This window comes from Hesperophylax consimilis, chromosome 26 (genome assembly GCF_061612785.1).
Source record: "Hesperophylax consimilis isolate HC1 chromosome 26, BYU_Hcon_1.0, whole genome shotgun sequence".
NCBI classification, from domain to species: Eukaryota; Metazoa; Arthropoda; class Insecta; order Trichoptera; family Limnephilidae; genus Hesperophylax; species Hesperophylax consimilis.
In genome coordinates this window covers 14,529,865-14,554,802 of record NC_142861.1, presented here as the reverse complement: position 1 = coordinate 14,554,802, position 24,938 = coordinate 14,529,865, and the positions used below count along the sequence as shown (strand labels likewise).

At 35.6% G+C, this 24,938-nt stretch overlaps 1 protein-coding gene across 2 annotated transcripts; it reads left to right on the top strand.

The window, feature by feature from the left end:
• The first annotated feature begins 1,487 nt into the window (after positions 1-1,487).
• Positions 1,488-24,608, top strand: LOC149411155 (phospholipase A1-like). 2 transcript variants are annotated; one of them, XM_089647142.1, is made up of 10 exons: positions 1,488-1,872; positions 2,808-2,974; positions 4,542-4,823; positions 6,367-6,470; positions 8,323-8,450; positions 9,674-9,814; positions 15,727-15,825; positions 17,586-17,697; positions 18,494-18,618; positions 19,854-24,608. In XM_089647142.1, the coding sequence occupies exons 1-10, from the start codon at positions 1,788-1,790 to the stop codon at positions 20,015-20,017; spliced, it is 1,407 nt and encodes a 468-aa protein (XP_089503268.1). In that variant the 5' UTR covers positions 1,488-1,787; the 3' UTR covers positions 20,018-24,608. The 2 variants fall into 2 exon arrangements, with proteins under 2 accessions (XP_089503268.1, XP_089503267.1); XM_089647141.1 differs by having other exon boundaries at positions 2,784-2,974.
• Positions 24,609-24,938: the final 330 nt, after the last annotated feature.

Genomic DNA, 24,938 nt, shown 5'->3' with positions numbered 1-24,938 from the left:
GAGTAATTAAGTTGACACCAAGTGGTATTTTTAAAAATTTTCTATAGCATGCAGCGGTATTCGCCAAATTTGCCAAAGTTTCTTATTGATAGTTTGGTAATCTTTCAGAGTAACTGGTGTCACGCTTAATATAAATATTTTTTGAAATAGCACCTCGATTCAACTTTTTTACTATAAAAGACAACTATTTCCGTCAGGGGAGAGAAATGGTAAAAGATGCATTCAAGTTCCATTTTTTGTCAATCATATTTTTATGTGTTTTGATAATTTTGAGAATTTTTTTTTTCTTGTTTTTCATATTTGTATTAAGCGTGTCCAGCGATTCTCAAATTTTACTGATAGTTTGAAGTTAAAGATACCTAAAAAATACAAGAAAATAATTGACCAATATTGTGTTAAGCGAGCTAATTGGAATAATCAATAATATTGTTTTCAAAGACATAGATGTTCATTACATCACTACAAAAATTCCCACTGGAGTAATTCCCAACTCAACACAAATAATTTACTATGACTCAATAATAAAAACAACCATTTTCACAGTATTATAATCAAATCTTGTTTTAAACTAAAATGGATTTGAATAAATTAACTTTTACAATTTTGTTCATTACATCATTGTTCATTACATCATTACAAAAATTCCCACTGGAGTAATTCCCAACTCAACACAAATAATTTACTATGACTCAATAATAAAAACAACCATTTTCACAGTATTATAATCAAATCTTGTTTTAAACTAAAATGGATTTGAATAAATTAACTTTTACAATTTTGTTGAATGAACTGGTTGACTGATCTCATTGCCAATGCGTTTGTCCTTGCAAATGGCGTTTTTGCATATTAACAGATCTTCTGACAGTAATTCACACCTTGCAATGCTAAATAAGTGGTGCTGTCAACCATCTGTTTCACTTAAAATAACTTCACTTGAAAATCAGTTGTAGGCAGCCTCCATTAACTGTCAACATTATTGTTGCAACAAACATTGTGGCAGGACGAATTTAGTGTGTAATAATCATTTTTTGTTTTAGACAGGAACTCTGAAAATACTCAGGCGTGGGAAGAAATATATTCATATAAACTGAAGTTTGTAAAAAATGTTTTTTTAAGTGAAGTCATTCAAAATCTCTTTGTACCTATACATTTTCATTCGATTTCTTCAGATCTGAAGAGAATATTGTCCTGGATTGTGTAAAATTAATTAATCTTTCATAATTTATAACCTAACCTACGCTTTAAAAAAACAAACCAGCATAATAACAATATGAAAAGTGAACAATAATAATTTTGATAAATGCCTAGTGATTTCATGATAAAAATAAGTTGACGAACTGTTAATAAATAAAAACAAACCAACGTTCCATAATAATAATATCAAAAGGAGAACAATAATTATTTAAAAAAATGCATATTTAAATGCTGTAACATAATAAAAATGAGTTATTTTTAAATAAATTAAACATCAAAATAAATTTATTTTTAAACAGTTTTAAAGGTTAACCATCACTGACGAAAAATATAAATATACGCAATCATTTACTCTCACTATTTATTTAGTTTATAGCGAATAGATGAATACACTAGTCAAGCCAGCTTCAGAACACATTAAAACGTTATTGTTATTATTTATAATATTTTAGTTAGTGTAATTGGTTTTAGGCTTGTATTTGCTTTGATTGAAAGAGATTAGAATAATCTGTGCAATATTATTAACTGGTTTTGCTTGCACAAATCAGCAGGCTCTGAATAAATATTGATGCGTTACTTATTGTGAAGTTATTATGTCGTTAAATAAATTGTTTGTGATTTTTATTGTACATTCGTTTATTGCCGTTTACCATGTGGCGAGAACTGGGGTCGATGACTGTAAGTACATATATGTTTATTCATATTTTAATATAATTGAAGAAGAAGATAATATTAATAAATTTAAACGAAACATGAAGCAGAACTACACACAGAAAAATAAAAAGATAACTGTCACAGCTAGGAATTGAACCCAGGATCTCTTGTCATAGCGGGACAGGTGTCTTAACCACTCGACCATTCGGACCTTTTTATTAAACATCATATTCAAATTCATAATTAACATGGGCGGAAGGAGAGAGGTTCCTCTGATTACCTCTCACCCCAGAAGATAGGTGGAAACTCGAGTGGCAAACGGCCAACGTGGAAATGCCCATCTCATACAGGATCCCACCGAGAGACAGTCTGGGTTCTCATTGCCTCGCAAAACCTGGTCCGCCATCAGTAGGTTAAGGTGCTCCCATAGCCCTGTGCCCACACGATGCACAGATGGGGCCTTAAAGAGTCGGCGATGTGTGAATGTGGTGCGGTGCAAACCACCGAACATGTGGTCAACGAATGCCCGTTCCATTCATTCCCCGGCGGGATTGATGAGGTCCACATGGCGACGCCTGAGGCGTAGACGACTGGCTCGCAGACCTAGATGTCCCCCTCTGACCCCCCCACCATACGAAAGAAGAAGAATTAACAATATCATCTTGCAACTAAGTTTTCCCATATTTTTGGCACCTGCCTCTTTAAATGGTCATAAAGCTGTAAAAAAATGGGAAAATTTTGTTGCAAGATGATATTGTTAATTATGAATTTGAAATACAGGTCCCAATGGTTAAATGGTAAAGACGCCTGTCCCGGTAAGACAAGAGATCCTGGTTTGACTAGTTGTGACCGTTATATTTTTATTTTTCTGTTTCTGTTTGTTTAGATTATTAGTATTATCTTCTTCTTCAATGATATATTTTTTTAATTAACAGTTGATAACTTCATCAATCCTGAAGACCTGGAAATATTTGCCGAAATACTTTCAACTACAACCCAACTGCCAACTTCCTACGACAGCACTATATCTCTGAGGAGAAATGTGTCGAGTCAAGCGACCACTACGGTGTCCTACAATGAAAGTGATAATTTTCCACTAAGAAAAAATTTCAGTGTTTCGCAAAATGTAAGTCTTTTCAATCTTTATAATGCTCCAAACTATTTGAGAAGTAGACTTTTAGAATAATATAATTCAATTAGTGATGCTGCCGGGTCTCATTTTCGAGAACCGGGTACCCGTTTCAGGAACCGGGCGGGTACCCGGGTTTTTAAACATTCAAAAACCCCGCCGATTTCTGTAGCGTGTATTTGAATTTTGCCGCCATGTATTGGAGGATGGACGTTTACAGATGTAATTTTTTATTTCCGCACCCTTCTTTTCTATGTGGTTTTTAATGGTGTCGGAATACACTAGTTTGTAGCTAGGCTTCATATAGGCTACTAGCTCCCTGAAACCAGGCCACTGCACCATTTCTAATGGCAAGTGCTGCCGCGCAATCATCGAAGCAGTGACAGATGACAGTGACTTACAGCGCGGGATGCATAGTGTGGGATAACGTATCGTGTTATCATACCGAGACACGACTGTTTCGACGAAATAAATACAAGACAGCTCGTTATACCATTGTTTTATTGTGTCTACAGTTAAAATAAGAGTCTTGAAATTAGAGCCGGTTCTTGCTGTCAGAACTGGGTCTCCTTCGGAAAACCGGGTCCTGTGGGAACCGGGTCGGAACCGGGTACCTGGCGGCATCACTAAATTCAATGATAATGTTCTATTTATGTGGCAAATCGTTTTCTTCATGTGATTTTCCTGTATTCCACCCACACGGAGTAAACATGAATATTTTACTCTGTGTGGGTGGAAAACAGGATAATGCAATTTTCTCCATAGCATTGTTCTGTGTTCCACCTGCACAGATTAAACATGAATAATTCTAGTGATAACAAAAATGCACTAACCTTTAAGATGGGTTGCTTCGGATAATTCAAACAATTCTTCAAATTTCAACGTTCATTTTCGGGTTCTGAGAAAGTCCCATTCAAGTTCTGTTATTATATCATTATAGGCTAGCTGCTTGACAGAACTAAAATAATAACAGAAGTTGAAAAAATCTTTCACAGAATTGTTTTTGGCAAAATGACGTCTTTGCAAATTTTACCATCTTACTCAATAATGTATTTCTAAAAATAGCACATATCTTTGCTATGTAGTTTCTCAGGATAGTTACTTATAGTCATAGAAATTTTTTTTTCACTCAAATGTTTTAAAAAATATATAATACTAGCTGTACCACGCCACGCGTTGCTGTGACTCAGTCTGTTTGTGCAGATACAGGAACAATAGTGCGTGTTGCTTTTACGTCCAACAGATAGTGTCGTTTTTCAAAAAAAGATGTTTGTCCAACAGATTGTGCTGTTTTTTAAAAAAAAACATGTTTGTTGAACAGATGGTGCTGTTTTTTACAAAATGCATGTATTTACCTGTCACAGGTGACATCATTATATAATAAAAAAAATATATAAAAGTACACGCGTATTCAAATGCAACATTGTGTCAAAATTTTACAGCAATTGGTGAAGAACTTTCGCAGACTCAAGATTTTGAACAAACTAAAATTTACATTTTTATTTATATAGATTGATAGATATAATATATGTTTACGTATTATAAATATTTGTGTGACTTTCAGCTGTCAGAAACAGCCAACTGTTTCGGTCTTGGCTCCGTGTTGTCGAAGCTGCGATTCTTCTGGAACCTCCGTCCGCAGCATTCCGACGAGATCCAGGTGGAGTTCTACATGCAAAACCGGCAGCACAACTACTCCAGAGTCCAAGTCATGTCGGGCGAACAGTTCGGACTTGAGTGGACATACTTCAACCCGCAGAAAACTACAATTGTGATTGTGCATGGATTTCTAAGCTACAGTAAAGCGTCTTGGGTTGTCAATATGACAAAGGCTTTCTTAGACTGGGTAATAATTCAAATGCATCTCTTTAATCAATTATTTACTAGACCATTTTTTATTTCAATAATCTATCTATCTGGCAAAGTGACTCTTGACTTTGTTTTGTTTTATTACTATTTACCTCCCCAATACCAAGATGAAAACTTCTAAACTCTTCGCAACTTTTGCATATGAATAGTAACTATTAACCCTCAGACCTCTGGCAATTGGACCATAATATTCCCTAAAGGTGCCGTCAGATGGTCAGAAAATTTGTTTATATTTCCGCTTTGCAATAAAATCCAAATACGGGATACTTTTGAACGCATCCGAAAACTAAAAACTGTTTTTCATACGCTTTCAAATTATGTTATATATAATTTTTGATATAGAGGGTGTCCGGGGGTAAAGTGCCCTAACATCGGAGGGCGATTCTACATGATAGTACAATCAAAAAAAAAATATATATATATATAACGTTTTTCGAAATTCCAAATTTTAAGGATGTTTTAAAGTTTAATTGTTTTTTAAGGGAAAATAAATATTTAAGGGAAAAAAAAAAATTATCGGAAAATAAACATTGGAATTCCGAAAAAAGTTATTTGTCTTTTTTAACTTTACCTTCATGTAGAATCACGTCCCAAAGTTAGTGCACTAACGTGTTACGGGCGTAAGCCCGGAATTTTTTTTTTTTTTTTTACAGTGAATGCCTCACAAGAGTCCCAACTGCTCCCGTCTGGAGCCAGTGAGACTATGGCATCCCCAATTGGGGGATGTTGTGAGGCTGAAGGTAAGCGGGGAAGGGAAAGAGGAAGGTGGGGAAGTACCTGGCTATTCAGATCTAGTCACTAAACACGGCTAAAGCCATTTGGAGCAACGTTTCAATTCTGAATGGTGGTCTTACACCAGGGCGATACTGGTAGTATCTTCCACTCTGGAACGTGCCGCAAATATACTATATATTATTTTAATTAATTAATTGTGAAATAACACAAATTAATCAAATAAAATTTATTTGCGCACGCCGGGTTCGAACCCGCGACCTTCGGAATGGCAGTCCAATGCGTTACCACTGGACTATGCCGGCCGTCCTCTATTGACTATTGATCCTCTTAATGACATCCTCTATTAAAATCTTGAATGCAAACATAAAAAAGTTTTAAAATGGTTCACCTTACGTATTTTCATCTAAAATCTTGAACTAAAATTACTGATAACAAAAAAAACACATGTTTTGTCGTTTCATAAAAAAGATTAATAATAAATTAACAAAATTTCATATATTTTTCTCAAATTGCTGTTGGAATCTTTGGTTTCATAGAGGAGTACTGTTAAATTATTTTGTGATTAACTTCAGATTAAAATGTAAGGCATGGTATTTTCGCTTTCTAACACCGTTTAAATCATATTTCTCACCATGACAATAAGAGAGAAACAACGATTTCTATTAGACCACATGAACTGTTCCCAAAAGCAAACAGATTAACTCAACGGATAATAGCTGTTTGTTTCCAAAACCGAACAAATTATCCTGAGGGAGTAAGTAAATTATTACTTTATTCCTTTTTAGGATGATGTAAATGTAATAACTGTGGATTGGAGTCGAGGAGGAAGCACATGGAGATATTGGAGAGCCGCGGTGAACACTAGAACAGTTGGCTCGGATCTTGCAAGGTAAGAGATAATATAAGTAATCATTAAATGCTCTCAGTTATATAAGACATTGATGTGGGAAGAACTGTGTTCACGTTGGGTGCTCAGCTTAGATCAGCTTAGACTGAGTAAGACCCAGTAGAAATTCAAGTGTGACAAAGTCATCAATGCACAGAAAGTTAAATGTAATGCCCCAAGTCCACATTGGCCCAATGCTATGTGCACTTGGCGTATGCGTGCGTAGGCCGCCAATGTTGACAGGTCAACCCTATTACTGTCGATTTTCGTGCACACATCAAAGAATCTTGGCGCCAACCAGCTTTCACACGTTGACCCTGTCTTCAGTTCGTTCGGAGATAGTAGTGTTGGTTATAGCGTGAGTGATTATTTACGTTTACGAGTGGCGATGATTAATATTTAAACAGGTTCTACAAATAAATTGCTGTGGCTGCGATAGTTTCCACATTCATCTAGATCAAATGGCCAATGCAGAATAGGGAATTGTCATCTTTTTTTTTTTATTGAAAAAAATTACAATAATTAAGGCATTTTATTTTTGTCTTGATGAATAAATTATCAATAACTATTTAAAATGTGCCATTTTCGATTTGCCGCCTAAACGACACAATCGTTTTTATTTGTGAATTCGGCAGCATCTTAACAGCCAGTGGCGCTTTCTATACCATAATGACGTTGTAGCCAGTTGGAACCGTTTCCGCATGATCGTTTTTGAAATCAATAATTATGAATGAAAATTACATATTTATAGCACGATAATCGTAATCAGATAAATAAACTTTTAGGTAGGCAACACATTACGCTATACATATCATGGCTTGGCCTATTTCAGCATATCGCTCGCCATACACTACCAATGGGAATGTATGGTAAACGATATGCTGAAAAAGGCCAAGCCACGCAAATATAGCGTGCTTATATCATGGTCTGTCACATATTTAAATCTTCCACACATTTTTAAGGATATTCATAGTTTGTGAAAACACCCCATTGACCAAGAGCATTGGTGCCAGCGTTGTCCCAATACATTGGGCCAACAACGTGTGCTAGGGGCATTATATTGTCATCAAATGGCCATTCAGCGCCATTTTGTTTTTTTGACAGTTGAAAGTTTTTCGTTGAATGCCGATTCTAAGTCCGTTTCAGCTTTTGAACAAATTTTGATCAGCAGAAGAGGACAACTATCATGATGTTAAATTTTGATCAGCAGAAGAGGACAACTATCATGATGTTAATTTTTGATCAGCAGAAGAGGACAACTATCATGATGTTAAGCTTGTCAGCTTACTACAATTTGATAGAAAGTTTAAACGCACTATCACAATCGGCGTTTAACGGGGACTTAATGTCAAAAAAACAAAATGGCGCTCAATGGCCATTTGATGACAATGCTACATTTGAATTTCTGCGAAACAATTGGACCTTGACAGTAGAAAACAATATTAACCACTCTCAAACGAAAACGTGAAACAGAAAAAGACGAAATAGATTCGGTCGTGTCTGGGTCGAACGGGGCAGTGCTCTGACCACTGAGCTAATTCGACCATATCTACTTCTGTCATTTTTAACTGTATCATACTTTGACCAAGAACTATCAAAATTTTCTTCTTGGATGTTTTTTTGGCTGCTCTCTTTACGTAGGATTATGAGTTACAATATTCTACCCGAATTAAATTATAATCTAGATAGTTTCTTGGATATATTACTTGAAAAAAGTTGATATAATCAAATTAGCTCAGTAAGTGCGCAGAGCAATTTCCAGAAGCGACCAAATCTTTTTCTGATTTTCATTTTTCACTGGAGAGTGGTTAATATTGTCTTCATTGAATAAAAGTAATATTCTTTATGGTTCTAGTTTTCTGCAACAAATCATGAAGGTAACGGGAGCCAAGACGAGTAACTTTCATTTTATTGGACACAGTCTTGGCGCTCATATTTGCTCTTTCGCATCTAACCTTCTGGGAGGCGTTCGGCGAATAACAGGTTAATTTCATTTATACTTTTAACCCCTAAAGTCCCTGGCAAATTGAATGTATATTTCTTATAAATGCTGTTAAAAGGTTGGAGAATTTGTGTGTATTTCCGATTTGCTATAAAATCCAAATAAATGTATATATTTTTGAATGTATCTGAAAACTAACAAATATTTTTGAAAGGTAATGAAATACGCTTTTAAGGCGATGCCATACGTAGTAATGCAAAATCATGTGTTTTTGGTTTGAAAATTTGGTCGCCTACAAATGTTTCAGATGCTTTAATTAAATACTCCGAGTAGAATACATCTTGGCCTTTAATATAATCGAGTATTTTTTGGATAAGTCTTTTTATAAGCCCAGAAAAAAATAATGTATAAGGCCTATGAAAACTGCTTTAAAGTTCAAAATCTCCTACTTACGAACCCATTTTCGGTTATGATTTTATTGTATAATGTGGCAAATTAATTTATTTATAAAATGATCGAAAAAAAATTAAATATTTATGTCTGAACATCCACAAAATAAAATAAAAGGCACTTTTTGGCCATGTTTTTTTCTTGCATAAATCAAAACGGGCGGATGGTGTTAAGCGGGAATTTAAACCTTATCGCCATCTACGTAAGGGTTGTTATTGATAGCGGCTCAATTTAAAATATTACACGACGTAGTGCATCGCCTTAAATTTTTTTGTTAGAAAGAAACATAATTTTTGGAATATTCAAATTTTGAATGCAAATATAAAAAGTTTTAAAAATGGCTCACCTTACGTTTTTTCAACTAAACACTGAACTAAAGATAAGAAAAAAAAAATTATACAAATAATGTAAGTATGATAAACATTATGGAAACCTCCCTTTTTTGTCATCTCATAAAAATAATGAATGAAAAATTCACTTTACATAAAATTTTCTTTTGAACCTTTGGTTTCATAGAGGAGTACATTTAAATTCTTCTGTAGTTAACTTTTAGATTTGAATATAAAGCGTGGTGTTTTCTCTTTTTAAGACAGTTAATAATATCGTAATATTTCTCACCATTACAGTAAGGGAGACATAACAATTTCTATACGACCATATGAGCTGTTCCCAAAAGTGAACAAATTGACTCTTCGGGTAATAATAGTTGTTTGTTATCAAAACCGAACAAATTAGAGAGTTTTACTATCTTAAATTACTTCTGAGTTTCTGGCAGTCTTGTCTATGGATTCCTTAAAGTTATCTATGTTTCCAGGTTTGGATCCGGCACAGCCATGTTTTATAACCACCGACTTAAGAATGCTGTTGGATAAATCAGATGCCGACTTTGTTGATGTCATCCACACCAATGGAAGGGAATTGTCTAAATTCGGCCTAGGAGTGCCAAATACTTGTGGTGAGAGACAATATTGAAATGATCTCATTTAACTCTTTGCACGCGGCCGTATCAACTGTTGTTACGGCAAAAAGTCTATACTCACACGCGGCTGTAACATCAGTTGATACGGAAACTTTGACGGCCGATATTCCAGCGCTCTTTCATCATAAATGTATTTCTTGCTCACTTGTACATTCGTAGAACTATCACGATGCTGACATCTGCAAGAATTTCTCAAAAATAAAATTGTATTTCATAAAAAAAGATCGATAGTCAAGTGCGCCTCTTCGCGCCTTTTAGTCCTTTAGTTTACATTTTTGTCAACGGATGGCGTTATGTATTCACAACTTTTCATAACTAAGAATGATAAGTGATCATGGTGTCCCACTTGTGTCTATCAACGCAGTGGCCTAAGTACACACACGCCGAGAGTGGTTTATTTATGTCGCCGAGCGAATGGCGGGATCACATTCAAAAGATACGGTACGTCTTTGTATGAAATTTTATGTTTTTGTTTTTATAAACATCTAAGAGTGTTGACACACGAGGATTTGTTTTCATATTGTGGAGAGTAATCTGTTCTGTCTATATAGTCCAATAAATCATGCCAAAATGCTATAATTTGACATTTAATTGCGTGCATAGGTATTTGAAAATATTTACCGCGTACGGGTATAGATAAAACGGAGCAAATTAACGCGTTAAAAAGGTTAAAAACTTTAGAAGTATTTTTGCGAGAGACAAAATTTGATAAGGACATTAACAGAAGTGTGAATGCAATTCAATTAAGGACAGAATGCGATAATTGCTAATAAAAACTAATCAAATAAAGCAAGGTTAGCAGTCCAAAATGGAGTTGTGATACCAGCCCTGACATGTGCCAGTAAGCCATAGAATTAGCAAAGAGAATTTTATTTGGAATACTAGCTATACCCCGCCACGCGTTGCAGTGGCTCATTCTGCCTGTGCAGATAGAGAAACAATATCGCTTGTTGCTTTTACGTCTAACAGATGGCGCTGTTTTTCAAAAAAAGCATATTTTTACTTGTCCCAGGTGAAATCTATAAAATATAGGTATGTAAAAACACATGCATTTTCGAATGCAACATAGAACTTTCGGAGATTTAAGATTTTGATCAAATGAACATTTACATTTTTATTTATATAAATAGATTATCTTTGTAAATTTATAATATTTCATGGTAGAAGTGTAATGCATTTAGTTTGCTGACTTGAAATTCTTTTAACGAAAGTTCTGATGAATATGGTTTAAGTTGAATTGTTTTTAATATTAAGTTTTATGCTATGTAAAGCGGTTGTGTGTGTTTTTTTATAAGTTCCACCCTATCCTATAATGTCATATTGTATTATTGATTGGCAGTCGACAAAGTACAGCCGTTGTTCCCAATTCTACTGATTAACAGTTGAGCCGAAATTTTGGCTCAACACTGCTGAAACGCACAACTACGCTCTTTCCAATGGAAAGATGACGACTGAGCGACCAACCGATTTAAGGAAGCCAAACTACTGGATTAAGCCAGCCGCAGTAAATGAATAGTTATAAAAAGTGTCGAGAGAGTGAAAAATATTCGCGACGCCAAGACATGGTGGCATTAAAGTCAAGCTAACACTTTATTTTTAACATATTACAAACGTTTGTTTAAAAAAATATAAAATATCGGTTAGTGTATCACAGTATTTAAAAAAAATTATATGCATTAATAATAAATACTAATTTAACATTGAAAGTTTTTACTTTGATGTCATTTTATTCTCTATTAAAGTAGTCAGGGCCACTTAAGATGTTTGGAAACAGGCGAATTGAACGTTACTGAACAAATCACTTGGCTGATCGGAGCCTAAGATTGATCATTTAAAAAGTTGGGAACAACGGCCGTTAGACATCTAAATCTACATGTTGGTTTCCTTACTCTGTCTTCGAGTATGTTTATGTGTGGGAACAATTTTAAGCATCGGTCTACTGTAATTCTTAGGTATTTTATTAATAACTAACTAACTAACTAACCATCACGCCGTTTCCCCGCAGGGGTAGGCAGAGAGGACGGACCGCCAAACAACTCGGTCTTGGCACACACTCCTTGCCTCATTCACATTCATACATCGTCTCATACATACTCTTCTATTATTCTGACTCTTGACATGGCCCGACTCGAGTATCTGATTCACTTGATCGTGCCATGTCTTCCTCGGGCGTCCCCGACTTCTGCTACCATTCACATTTGCATCATATATCCTCCTTACACTCCTATCTTCGCTCATTCGCTCTACATGCCCAAACCATCTAAGCGTCCCTTTCTTAATCTTACTCATTACGCTTACATCAGCCTTGCACTCTTTGCGGATCTCCACATTCCTCACACGATCAAACATGGTTTTACCACACATACGCCTCAGGGATCTCATTTCAACAGCATTTAATCTACTTTCATCCTTTCTTTGCCAGTTCCATGCCTCACTTCCATACATCAAGGTAGGTACCAGCACTCCGTTGTGGACTGCTAACTTCGCTTTTTTGGACAATTTTTTGTTAGCGCCAACTGCGTTCAGTCCTCCATTAATGGAGTTACCTGCATTTACCCTTCTTTCAATATCTCTGTCAGCCTTCCCATCTCTCGTAAACATACTTCCTAAATACACAAACTCATCCACCTGCTCCAAGTATTCCCCATTCACAATTATATTGCACACTGTTTTCGTACTCTCTCTTTCAAACACCATTACTTTAGACTTACTTACATTCATCATTAACTCATTCTTCATGCATACTTCGTTCATCCTAGACACGAGAGACTGTAAATCATCTATACTATTAGCAATCAGCACCGCATCATCAGCATACAACAGGCAACATACTTTCAAATTATTCAAATTCGCGCCCAATCCCACCTCTTTCAATTCTTGCATACAATTATCCATGTATAGATTGAATAACCACGGTGACATTACGCAGCCTTGTTTAACACCTTTTGTGATATCAAACCACCCCGTAAAACCACCGTTCACCCTAACACATGCAACGCTTCCCTCATATAGAGACGCAATTGCCTGAGTCAGATTCGCATTCACTCCATACTTGGACAACACCTTCCATAGCTTTTTCCTGTCGACTCGGTCGTATGCTTTTTGTAAATCTACAAAGGCACAGAAAAGTTTCTGGTTTTTTGCCAGAAACTTCTCAGTGAGCATACGCAATGAGAAGATCTGGTCCATGCACCCCCTTCCACTCATAAAAGCACCTTGCACATCCCATATTTTATCCTTTGTTTCCTTTCTTACTCTTTCAATCAAAATTCTACCATACAGCTTGCCAACTGAACTAAGCAGGCTAATAGCCCTATGATTCCCACATTCCATACGTGACCCTTTACCTTTGTATAATGGCATGATCACAGCCCTTCTCCAATCTAAAGGCGTGTAACCTTCCTTTAAACATTGGTTAAAAAGATTGCACAACCATGTGAGAATTATACGGCTACCTCCTTTAAAATATTCAGCAGCAATATTGTCAAACCCAACAGCCTTACCATTCTTCATACATTTAATCGAGCTTTCTATCTCATCCATGCTGATTTCGGTAACATTCACTCCATCGTCATTCATATCTGATTCGCCGCTGGAATCACTGTCACTCACTTCGCTTTCGAAGACTTCCTCGAAATAATTCATCCATCTCTCTTTTATTTTTTCCTCATTCGTCAACATTTTTCCATCTTTTGATTTTATCACTTTCATGCTTCCGTTTTCTGGGCCACTCCGGGACCTTTTGACTTCTTTCCAAAACAACTTAATGTTTTCTTGGAAATGGTTTGTCATTTTCATTCCTTCTTCCTCTTCCAGGCGTTTCTTTCGTTCTTTCACTCCAACTCTCACTTTTTTCTTACATTCCTTATATACTTCTTTCGCTCGATACTTCTCTTCGCTGGAAGCACTGCCAGCCGCAATCAGACACAACCATGCTTTCTTCTTCTCTGAGACCAGTGCTTTAATCTCATCATCCCACCATGCATCACCTTTCTTCCTACCTTGCGTACTTATTCCACAAACCTCCCTAGCAGATTCACAAAGACACACTTTTATGTGGTTCCATGTTTCGTCTATGCTTAGACCATCCATTTCCTTCGCATTCAATCTTATCTCTGCACAATTCACATACTTACTTCTCACATTATCGTTTTGCAGTTTTTCTATTTTGACTCTTGTCGAAGTTGGTACCGTTTTCACTTTAGAGCGCCAACCGCGAAAGAGGTTTACTCTCGACACTACAAGAAAGTGGTCAGTTTCGACCTCAGCCCCTCTGAAAACTCTTGTGTCCTCGGTAACAGCTCTCAACCTAGAGTCAATTACTACAAAATCAATAATTGACCTCTCATTTCCTCTTTCCCACGTATATTGGTGGATACCTTTATGATCGAAGAAAGTATTCGACACAAACAGGTTCCACTCTAAACATACTTCAAGCATTCTGTTCCCGTTGTCATTCGTTCTTTTATCCCCAAACATACCTAAGACCGAATCAAATCCGTCACGTCTAATTCCCACCCACCCATTCAAATCGCCTGCCATTATAATCCTTTCGTTCATATTTTTTAGTCTCATTACAACATTCACGCCAGTCCAAAAATCATCTTTCACTTCATCGCTTTCAGAATTAACAGGGGCGTAGCAAATAACAAGAAACACCCTTGTCAAACCGATTTTAAATCTGATCCACATTATTCTCGGACTTACACATTCATACTGCAACATACATTCAATCATTCTGGGAGACAGTAGCGCTGCAACACCTTGACAAGCCCTCTCCGTATCTGGTCTCCCAGACCAAATGACGAGCCTATCATTATGCTGCATTGTACCGCTACCTTTTCTCATACTCTCTGTTATACAAAGTACGTCCAAACATTTGCTCACCATAGTATCACACAGTTCGTTCATCTTTCTTTCCATTCCTCCTCTAATGTTCCATGTACCAATTCGACATTGATCACGTTCCGTCCTCCTCTTTGCGCCACCGAAGGGTTGGCGATGTGATGGATAGCGAACCTCATCGACATCTTTGTCGGCCATTCCCTTCCAAGTACTACTTAAACATCTTACTTATACAACTTATCATATCGTTACACACATAAAACAAATAATACATATTTATACGCTTAATATAACATTTAACTTAAACAAATAAACTACCACTAAAAATAGATATTTTATCACTGTATAATTGTTTTAAAACACTCCATGTAGACAGCAAACCAAAGAGCGCGGGTTCAGTCCGATTTCATCCTTCATTTCCGATGTCATTATTCCACGCGCGGAAGGGCACGAGCGGTGGGGAGCGGAGGTTGCGGCAGGGGTTGCATGAGTCGCCAAATGACTCTTTTCTTGTGCGGGTTAAGGGTAGATTCCGAGAAACGATGATTCTGTGGCCTAAGCAATGTCATATGGCCCACACACATGGCCCACATTCTATAACGGCACTGTATAAGCACTGTATGCGTCGGACAGCGGGGTTTGCAGTATTGGTGCGGGTGGACGAGGGGCAAGGGGCAAGGGCCGAAGGGATGATCACATCTGGTGAATGTTCAAAGCACTGGTTTCGTATTATAGGCACAGGAATTCACACATCTTAGGATTAACAATATTATTTGTCACCTTTTCTTAAAGTCGTTATAAGTTCACACTGGTCACAGTAAAATTAGTTTTTAGTACACTTAAGCAACTTAAATACAGTAAGGAACATTTATTGACACTTTTAAGGGCGGAATATATGAAATTTCCCTTGTAATTGTCGAATAAAGACGAGACCGACCAAAACGCGTCAGGCTGCTCCGAGAGCCCGACGAAAGCCTGTAATAACATTAATTAATTTTCTTTTAGGCTATTGAACCTAATATTTGTGAAGCGGTTTATTTCAGGACATCAAGACTTTTATCCAAACGGTGGAATGAAGCAGCCTGGCTGCCACACGGGGAAGTCCACATTCTTCAATAAATATCTGCCCATTTCAAAAGCAAGTGAGTTTAAAACAATAAAACATGTTTTACCATGTATAATAACTATCTTCCTTGCTTTCTGCTCTCCCCCACTTAAACTTTCTTTGTGTAAGCATAAAACATTATATTATGTACAGTATATACATAAGCAGGTTCCAGAGATGTGCTTTATTTCAAATGGAAATGCAAAATGCAAAATGGGCATTTTCCATTTTGCATTTTAAATGCTTTTCTAAAAACCATTTGGCATTTTGCATTTTAAATGCTTTTCTCAGTGCATTTTCCATTTTAAATGCTTTTTTGCAACATTCTTCCTACTATCTCCACTCATCTTTTTTTCATAAGCCCCAAATATCAGTCGGTCCTCAACCTCGCTATGAGAGATAATTTACATTTTGGCCTGGCAATTTAGTGATACCATTACAAAAAATACTGATTCAAATACTGAACATGGGGTCATGACGCTGTAATATTAAATGTTAGATAGCAGTTTCTATGTTTGTACGTTGGCAACATTAGTCCCGCGCAAATTTTTTGTGGTTTCATAATCTGTAGTCGTGGTGTTTTTGGATTTACCATCATGTAATATGTTTGTTCTACATTGATATCCATTATTAAATGACAAAATTGTTTAAAAATTCTATAATTATTTTAATTGTTTGACCTGAGAAAACATTTTGCATTTTCAATGCATTTTGAAAATAGGTATTTTGCATTTTGCATTTGAAATGCTTTTCTAAAAACCATTTTGCATTTTGCATTTTCAAATGGAAAAATTTTGACCCATTTCCATTTTGCACATCTCTGGCAGGTTCACACTAATAAGTTTCAATATTGACCATAATAATATATAATATACCTTTGGATACGTTAACTAAGCCACACATTGCCTGAGCCACTTCTGACTTCCAATTTGGGAGGTTGGTTTCGGTACCACCGCCCGGGGAACCATTTATTAGAGAACCAACACCTATAGGACACCCCAAGTGGCTCGCTATGTTTGGTGATTTAGCAGGGGTGCTTGGGTTCATCGGGTGAGGTGTGTTCAAGATACGCCTGCCCAGCAGTTGCGTGGTGTACTGGATCAGGAGAGGCTAGTTTGGGGAGACCCTTTGACCTCCTCAACTGGTCTCTCTTGACCCTTCCTGGATTACTACCCACCCTTTTCTACCATACCTTTTTCCTTCCCTGATCTTGCTCTCCTTGCTTTCCTTAAAAAGACCCTCCACACAGCATCCCCAAGATGACATAGGTCCCAAGAGAAATTATTTTCCTCAGGGCCTTCAATGTGGGGTTAATTGAAAAAAAATTTTTAGAAAAACTAGCAAATAAATAATTAAATTAAGTCAAAAGGACAAAATGAACTGTATGAAATCAATTGTGACTTTAATAGTGTTTTAAATATTGTGCAGTTCAGACTGAGTTGTTTCGCAGAAGTTCAAATGCAACATTGTCACCAAATGGACATTCAGCACCATTTTGTTTTTTTGACCTTTGAAAGGTGCGTTTCATTTTTCTATCAAATTGTAATATTCTGACAAGCTAAATAAAGAACATGATAGTTGTCCTCTTTCACTGATCACAATTTGTTCAAAAGCTGAAACGGCATTTAACGGAACATTTCAACTGTCAAAAAAATAAAATGGCGCTGAATGGCCACTTGATCACTTTGTCACATGTGAATTTCTGCGAAACGACTGGGCCTTAGTCTAAACGTAGAGTGTAATTAGTTTGAAATGAGTTCTAGTGACTGACACAATTAAACTTTTCTTTTTTGACAGAACTAAAAAGAGCCATATGTAACCATGGAAGAGCGTATCTATTGTTTACAGAGAGTCTAAAAAATAACTCATGTTCCTTGGTTGGACATAAGTGGAATATGTCGTATTCAACGTAAGTACAATTTTTTTTTAATTTTTGACCTTTGCTTAATTTGCATAGTTGAATGAATGCGGTAAAAATCAAACGGATGGTCCACAAATGTGATTAATTTTCTCCTTAGGCTGTACAAGCTTAAACGGTATATGGAAAAGTTACAGTTAACTGGTTTTTTTTCTCAATTTGCTCTGAGTTGCTACGCCACCAACTGTTGATTACGTAAGTTGGGACGCTCGATCATGTTCACCTTGCAATAAGCATGAGGCTTGAGGCTTGATTCAATTTGCACTTCAAATAGTGGACACACCATTATATTTGAAGTGATGTCAGTTCATGTGAGTACACGTCTTTGAGTGGTCACGGTACTCTGTGGTGGTCACATTCCATTTGACCGAGTAACTTTGACTGAACTGATGAATGAACACAAACATTCAAGTATGTATGACGCATGAAGATTGATGAAGTCGGCAGAACTGAAAATCGATTCTGTCTTCAAGTACACTTGTCGTGCAAATTGACATTCACAGACGGTCAAGCCTCAAGTCTCGTGTAATTTGGACGGTACACTTATAGGTACACAATGTATTGATAGCTTGACATCAATAAAAACCTGACCTGTAGACTGATAGTGGAAGAAGCCTTGAAATGAACTGGAAATGGAAACTACAAATGGCTAGGGACTGAAACCAGTGGGGTATATCTGTGGAGGGGGACAAATCTCACCCCGGGATGTAGTTTACCATAGTGAAAGATAGAATGATTAAAAAAATGGCACTGTATAAAAATAACATTTTATGTTTTTGGTTTTTAGTATCAACTCTAGCATGACAAGCGATTGTTCAAAGGAACGTTGTTCAGAAATGGGAGTCCGGGCAGACAAATATCCGGCACGTGGTTCTTTCTACGTGATTACTACTGCTAAAAAACCCTTCTGTGGTAAGAATTCTTAAATAATATGTACCTGCAAGTTATGATGGAGCTATACAAAATGGAAATATTTTAAAGGATTAAAAATCCTACCTTTACATTATGGCCCAGTTGTTTTGTAGAAATTCACATATCACAAAGTCTTCTAATGGCCATTCAACGCCATTTTGTTTTTTTGCATTTGAAACGCCGATTCTATGTAAGTTCCAGCTTTCAATCAAATTGAAATAAGCTGACAAGCTTAACATAATAGTTGTCCTCTTCTGCTGATCACAATTTGTTCAAATGCTGAAACGGGCAAAGAATCGGCATTTAACGGGAACTTTCAAAAAAACAAAATGGTGCTGAATATCCATTTGATGACTTTGTCACATGTGAATTTCTGCAAAATAACCCGTCCTAGATAAATATTGTTGTGATGATTCTGTTTGTAATAAAACTCCTTCTTCACAGCTAGCACTCTGTCTTTTTATTAGACTGACATACTCCTTACAATGGTGACGAGAGTATAGGACAGCCAGGAGGCCAATGACAGCCAGGAAAGTAATTTAAGTAAAATTCTCCCTGTCCTCGAGATAGCTCCGTAAGCCTATTTCAAACTGAAGAACTAGCAATCTACTTTACTGACTAGTTACTTACGAATATATAATGCAAACTAAGATCTAAATACCATAGTAATTATTACAAAAACAAAAATATTTAAATTTAAAAAGTTGCTAGTTTTCTTTATTTAGGATTAAGGCGATGCCATACGTAGTAATGCAAAATCATGTATTTTTGGTTTGAAAATTTGGTCGCCTAGAAATTTTTCAGATGCTTTAATTAAATTCTGCGAGTAGAATACATCTTGGCCTTTGAAATAATCGAGTATTTTTTAGATAAGTCTTTTTATAAGGCCAGAAAAAAATAATGTATAAGACCTATGAAAACTGCTAAAGTTCAAAATCTCCTACTTACGAACCCATTTTCGGTTATGATTTTATTGTATAATGTGGCAAATTAAGTTATTTATAAAATGATCGAAAAAAAAAAAATATTTATTCCTGAACATCCACAAAATAAAATAAAAGGCACTTTTTGTCCATGTTTTTTTCTTGCATAAATCAAAATAGGCGGATGGTGTTAAGCGGGAATTTAAACCTTATCGCCATCTACGTAAGGGTTGTTATTGATAGCGGCTCAATTTAAAATATTACACGACGTAGTGCATCGCCTTAACTTGTTTTATTTATCACTTTTTTCAGAAAGAATTCCTGTAAATATTGAGTCCAGGCATTTCCTCATTAAAGATCTTAAGAAAATGGAAGAAGAAAACATAACTGAAGAAGAATATGAAACTACTACACTTAGAATTGAAACTTCTACCAAGAAAAAAAAGGCTGGTTTCTTTGCCTCAATCTTTGGATGACAAAACTACAATTATTATTTTCTTTTAAAATTATTGCTATTTTCTTACATACTTGTGAACCATTTTCCCTACAAAAAAATAATTATAAAGATTTAGTCTATTTTAGCCCTCTGGCCCAAATGTGTCGACTATATAATAAGATAGAGTGTGCTGAAGTAGACATTTTCATCGATAATTTATATGATTAGATTATATTATGTATTACTTGCGTCTCTATTTGTGTCTCTTACTTCTTTGTACTCTGTCATTTGAGAGAGCTTTCACATAATTTTATAATTTTTATTTTTATTTGTTTTATTTTTTAATCTTTGTTTAGATGTATAAAAATTAATGCATCTTTGGTCTGAGTAGATTTTTGTAATTGTTGTACCTATTGTGTAGTAACTAAGTTGATGATTGGATTATTTGTATAGTGCCATTTTGAGTTGTATTAACTAAGTTTTTATAACAATTATTTTACAAGCAATAATTATTCGCCTGAAACACTCATCCACATTGAAAAACCTCCTGATAAAAGATACATGACGCCAACGGGACTCGAACCCGTGTCCCTTCGATTTCCGGTCGACAGCTCTGACCACTGAGCTATGGCGGCTTATCTCTTACCCGCGAAATGATTCAATATATACATACTAGTGTTTCATTCAACAATTACTGCTTGTTACATTTTTTCACCTGAAAACAACCAACTTTATTTTATATGAGAAAGGCATTGTAAGTGCTAACTCTCTCACTAGATGGCGTCGAGACAAATTGTCTACATTTTTAAAATTGTCTACATTTGTCTAAGTTTTTATAAGTGGATTGTTCTCACGTAAGTGAGGCCATCTGTAAAACCCAGTATAAATAAATAAAAGATGGTGCAGAGAGGGCATTGACTACAATGATCATTTTTATTGGTTTGATTCTTATATTTTTACAGCTTTTCACTTCACTGACGTACCCTAGCCTCAATGTGTAAATTATTGAACTTCAGGTTTTTATTTATGTAAGTATAATAATATTCTCCATTCTTGGGAGTGCTCTCAACCTCGTGACATTTTTTAAAAACTCATTTGTTACATTTATTTATCATAATTTATTACGGTTATATCAGCCTTGCATACTTTTTGGATCTCGCCAGATATTCTGGAATACTAAGAATTCCTAAGAAGTGACGAAAGTTTATTAATGATTGCAATTAAATTGCCTTAATGCTGTAATGTGCCTTAAAATCTGGAAAAATGGTTTCCTAGTAATGAACAGTTAAGAAAAAAGTGGATTGTGCTATAAAAAGAGCGAGTCGCAAATATTGTCTTTTTTTATAGTATAATTTATTTAGCTTATAGTCTGCAAATCAATTTTAATTTAATAAATTTTATTCATAAAGTGGACTGTAATTAATATTTGATACAACTATTGGAGAAGCTGTAGTTAGCGGTTACAATTGGAAAGGGATTCTGACTTACCCCTGATCTTTGGTATACGTCTTGTTGCAAATCGATATTATGACCTTGAGGGACACTGCGTGTGATCACTGCACAAGCATCCGTAATAGACTTGATATTATACACACTGATGGAGCACTTAACATGTTCACAAGTTTTCTTAACAGACTGAAAATATCTTAACAGACATAAATTGTTGCATTGTCACTGACGTAGATATGTACGTAGAAACGAATGTGTGTATGATTGCCACTAAAAATAGATGGAATGTATTGTCATCGACAACGATCGGATGTCAGGAAGTGGGTTAATTTCCACTTCATTCATTCTATCAAGAAAACAAAATCGAAATTCAAATAGATTTATGTAGAAATAAATAATTTGGAAAAATATTGTCAACTTCTTAATTAAAAATGTTTGTTAAGGACATCTCCTGCAACTGTCTCTACAAACATTACTTGAAACATTACCACAAAAATTCCCATTCACATTTTTGTTTGAAAATGCAATTTTGAGTTTTCCGTGGCTGATAGAAAACATTCTCCGTGCGGGTGAAAGGAGGAAGGCAGGGGAGGGGATTATTTCATTTTTTGACAACCGCCGCGCGGTGCAGTCAGTCACGCAGCATACATCGCATGGGTTTTTGAGGTTATGTACACTGGGAGAGCTCAATAATTACGAGTTTAATAAATTGTAAATAAATAATGTCGTAATGAATGATTGTTTCTGTAATGAACTCACCTTTAAATAAAGTCCAGCTGCTGTTCTGAGATTCTCAAGTGGAACATCAGGCTTGCAAATGAATCCGCAGTTGCGAGAAATCGTAATGTATTAAGTCGTTATTTTGTTGAAATGACATCACTGTACCACATTGTTTTTTTTTAATATCTGGCCAAATAAATAAAACTAATTCTTTGAAATCAGTTTCAGAGACGGGGAAGAAATTACCTAAACCAAATCTATCCTCTATTTTCAATTCCTGATATAAATTAATATTTCAAGGTCGAAGATATGGTCGATCCCGAAATCTGTGTTTCCTCCCAGGTGCAATAATTTCTGCAATCGCTAAATCGGCAAGAACGTCTTCCTCTTCGGAATTTATCTTGACAGTTAACAGCGAAAAACTAAGAGTACACATGTCTTCGTCATCAAACATCTACAAAATAATCACAAATTGTTTCAACAAAGGGAGGAGACGGAATATGGACGAAAACAAAAATGTTTGAGGTAATGTTCAACATATTGTTTGTGGAAACGGTCTCAGGAGAAAAAAACATTGATATGGTTAAAGTATTTTAATGACACTTTTTAAGTATAAAAATTAAAGAAATCCATTTTTTGCCAGTCAATAAATTGCACCCCTTCGAGTAAAATTCGTAAAGATAATATAACAAATACATTAATTTCTTCAAATGGTGGTTATGATTTTTTATTTCATATTTTAGGGTAGATACAAATTTGCATCACTAAACTTATTATTATTATCAGAAAAAAAGGGTAATAATGTACCTAATCAAAATTAATTTTAACATGATACAAGTCAAAAATCTAATTAAATTTAACTAATTTACTTTACATAATATGTACACACAATGAAACACTAACCTCATTCAAAATATCACAAAAAAACTTTTGAAAGCAAACATTTTATAATTTATATGATTAAACTTCAGAAAGATGGAATGGAAATATGAAAAATATTTACTTTGAATCATCACCTACAGATTGACATACTTATCGACTGTGGTTTGGTAAAACCCTTCAAGGCACAAAAGGAAACTTTGCAGGAGACAATAAAAACTAATATTTACGGATTCGTAAGACTAATTTGGGAGGCGGGTATGGGTACCACCGCCTCGGGAACCAGCTATTGGATAACCAACACTCCCGCCATAGGTCACTCCAAGTGGTTCGCTACATTTGGTGACTTAGCAGGGGTGCCCGGGTTCATGTGAAAAAAAATCTTGAAGCTTATATGAAAATTGTGTTTTTCAACATTTTGATGTGAAATATTGTAATTCTGTTTATAATTATGAGAGATTTGATTGAGGGTTGAGTAATTTCATCTACAGTTTTCTCAAAATAACCTACAAAAAATGTGTGCATAAATTAAGTTTTTAGTATTAAAAATGCCCAAATCAAATCAGCAAAAATTACTTGTAAAAATGTTGTACTTTGAAAACTATTCTATAAAAAACCACTGAAAAGTAACATTCTGAAAAAATGTGGCTTGAAGGGTTTTACTAAAACACGGTCGTTATCTGTGGGGCATCACGCTGCAAATATTAGGGAAACCAAATTATTCATTACTCTTCAGGCTGCCTGCAGATATAAGTATGTCAAGCTGTGTTTAGTTTTTTAAACGAGGATATAATAACATATTACCTAAAGAACTATTTAAATGAGCACCAAACTATTAATCCTTTACGATTAAATTAAGTAATCAGTTACCTAAATAAAATTATTTAATAAATTTATTATAATCGATTACCAGAATTTTTTTGGATAGGAACCAAAATTATTAATTTATTACCAGAATGAGATTACTAGCATAATATTAACAATAAGTGAAATTAGGTTAGACAGACTGCAATTATTCATAGTTACAATATATACACTCAAATGGTTTGGGCATGTAGAGGGAATGAACTGAGAAAGAGTGTAGAGAATACATGAAGCAAATGCGAATGGTGGGAGAAGTCGGGGATGCCCGAGGAAAATATGGCACGATCAAGTGAACCAGATGTCAAGAGTCAGAATAATAGAGGGGTATGTATGAATGTGAATGAGGCAAGAAGTGTGTAAACCGATTAAATAACGTGATGTAAACCGATTTGGCAGTCCGCCCTTGGATACGATTACTTAGTTACAATACATATAACCAAATGAATTATTGCTTTTGAGTAGGTACCTAATACCAGAATGAAACAAAAAATGTTCATGGACAAGTCATGCCACCTTATCAGTGTATAAAAATATCGCCATATCTTGCAAGACATGGAACTTAATTTGAATGTGCGCGATTCCCGCCCGAAACTAGCAAGCTGTCCAATTCTTGCAAGGGGATTTTAAAGTCTGTCCCCAAACTCTATGAGATTCACATACAAGTGGGCTTTCGTGCTACGGCGGAACTCCTAGGGAACTAATCCAAACGACTAAATACGAATTTCAAGCCAAAAAAGCTCGGTGACGTCCCCTGACCGTGCTGTACGCACTGCGCATGGCCAATGCTCAGCGCCTTAAACTCTAGTAACGTGTTGCGTATTATTGTGCTATTGTGAATGTATGTACGCACATATGCTTTAGTAAACTACACAGAAGGTAAGCGAAGCAGACGTCAGTTCGTCTGAAATAATTTTTTGTATTATATTTCTGCAAATGTTAATTGCTTTTATATTTAAAGAATTCATTCATTTTGACGAAGACAAAGTTTCAACTATTTTTTCTCTTTAAGTAGGTTTCGAGAATATCTGGCGGGGATAGACCCCATCGTC

What these genes read in the sequence shown, in the direction of transcription:
- LOC149411155 (XM_089647141.1), top strand. Translation starts at nt 1,788, where the DNA reads ATGTCGTTAAATAAATTGTTTGTGATTTTTATTGTACATTCGTTTATT. An exon ending in AGGCGTTCGGCGAATAACAG is followed by an intron (nt 8,451 to 9,673) that starts GTTAATTTCATT and finishes CTATGTTTCCAG; the next exon opens with GTTTGGATCCGGCACAGCCA. An exon ending in TGGAATATGTCGTATTCAAC is followed by an intron (nt 17,698 to 18,493) that starts GTAAGTACAATT and finishes TTTGGTTTTTAG; the next exon opens with TATCAACTCTAGCATGACAA.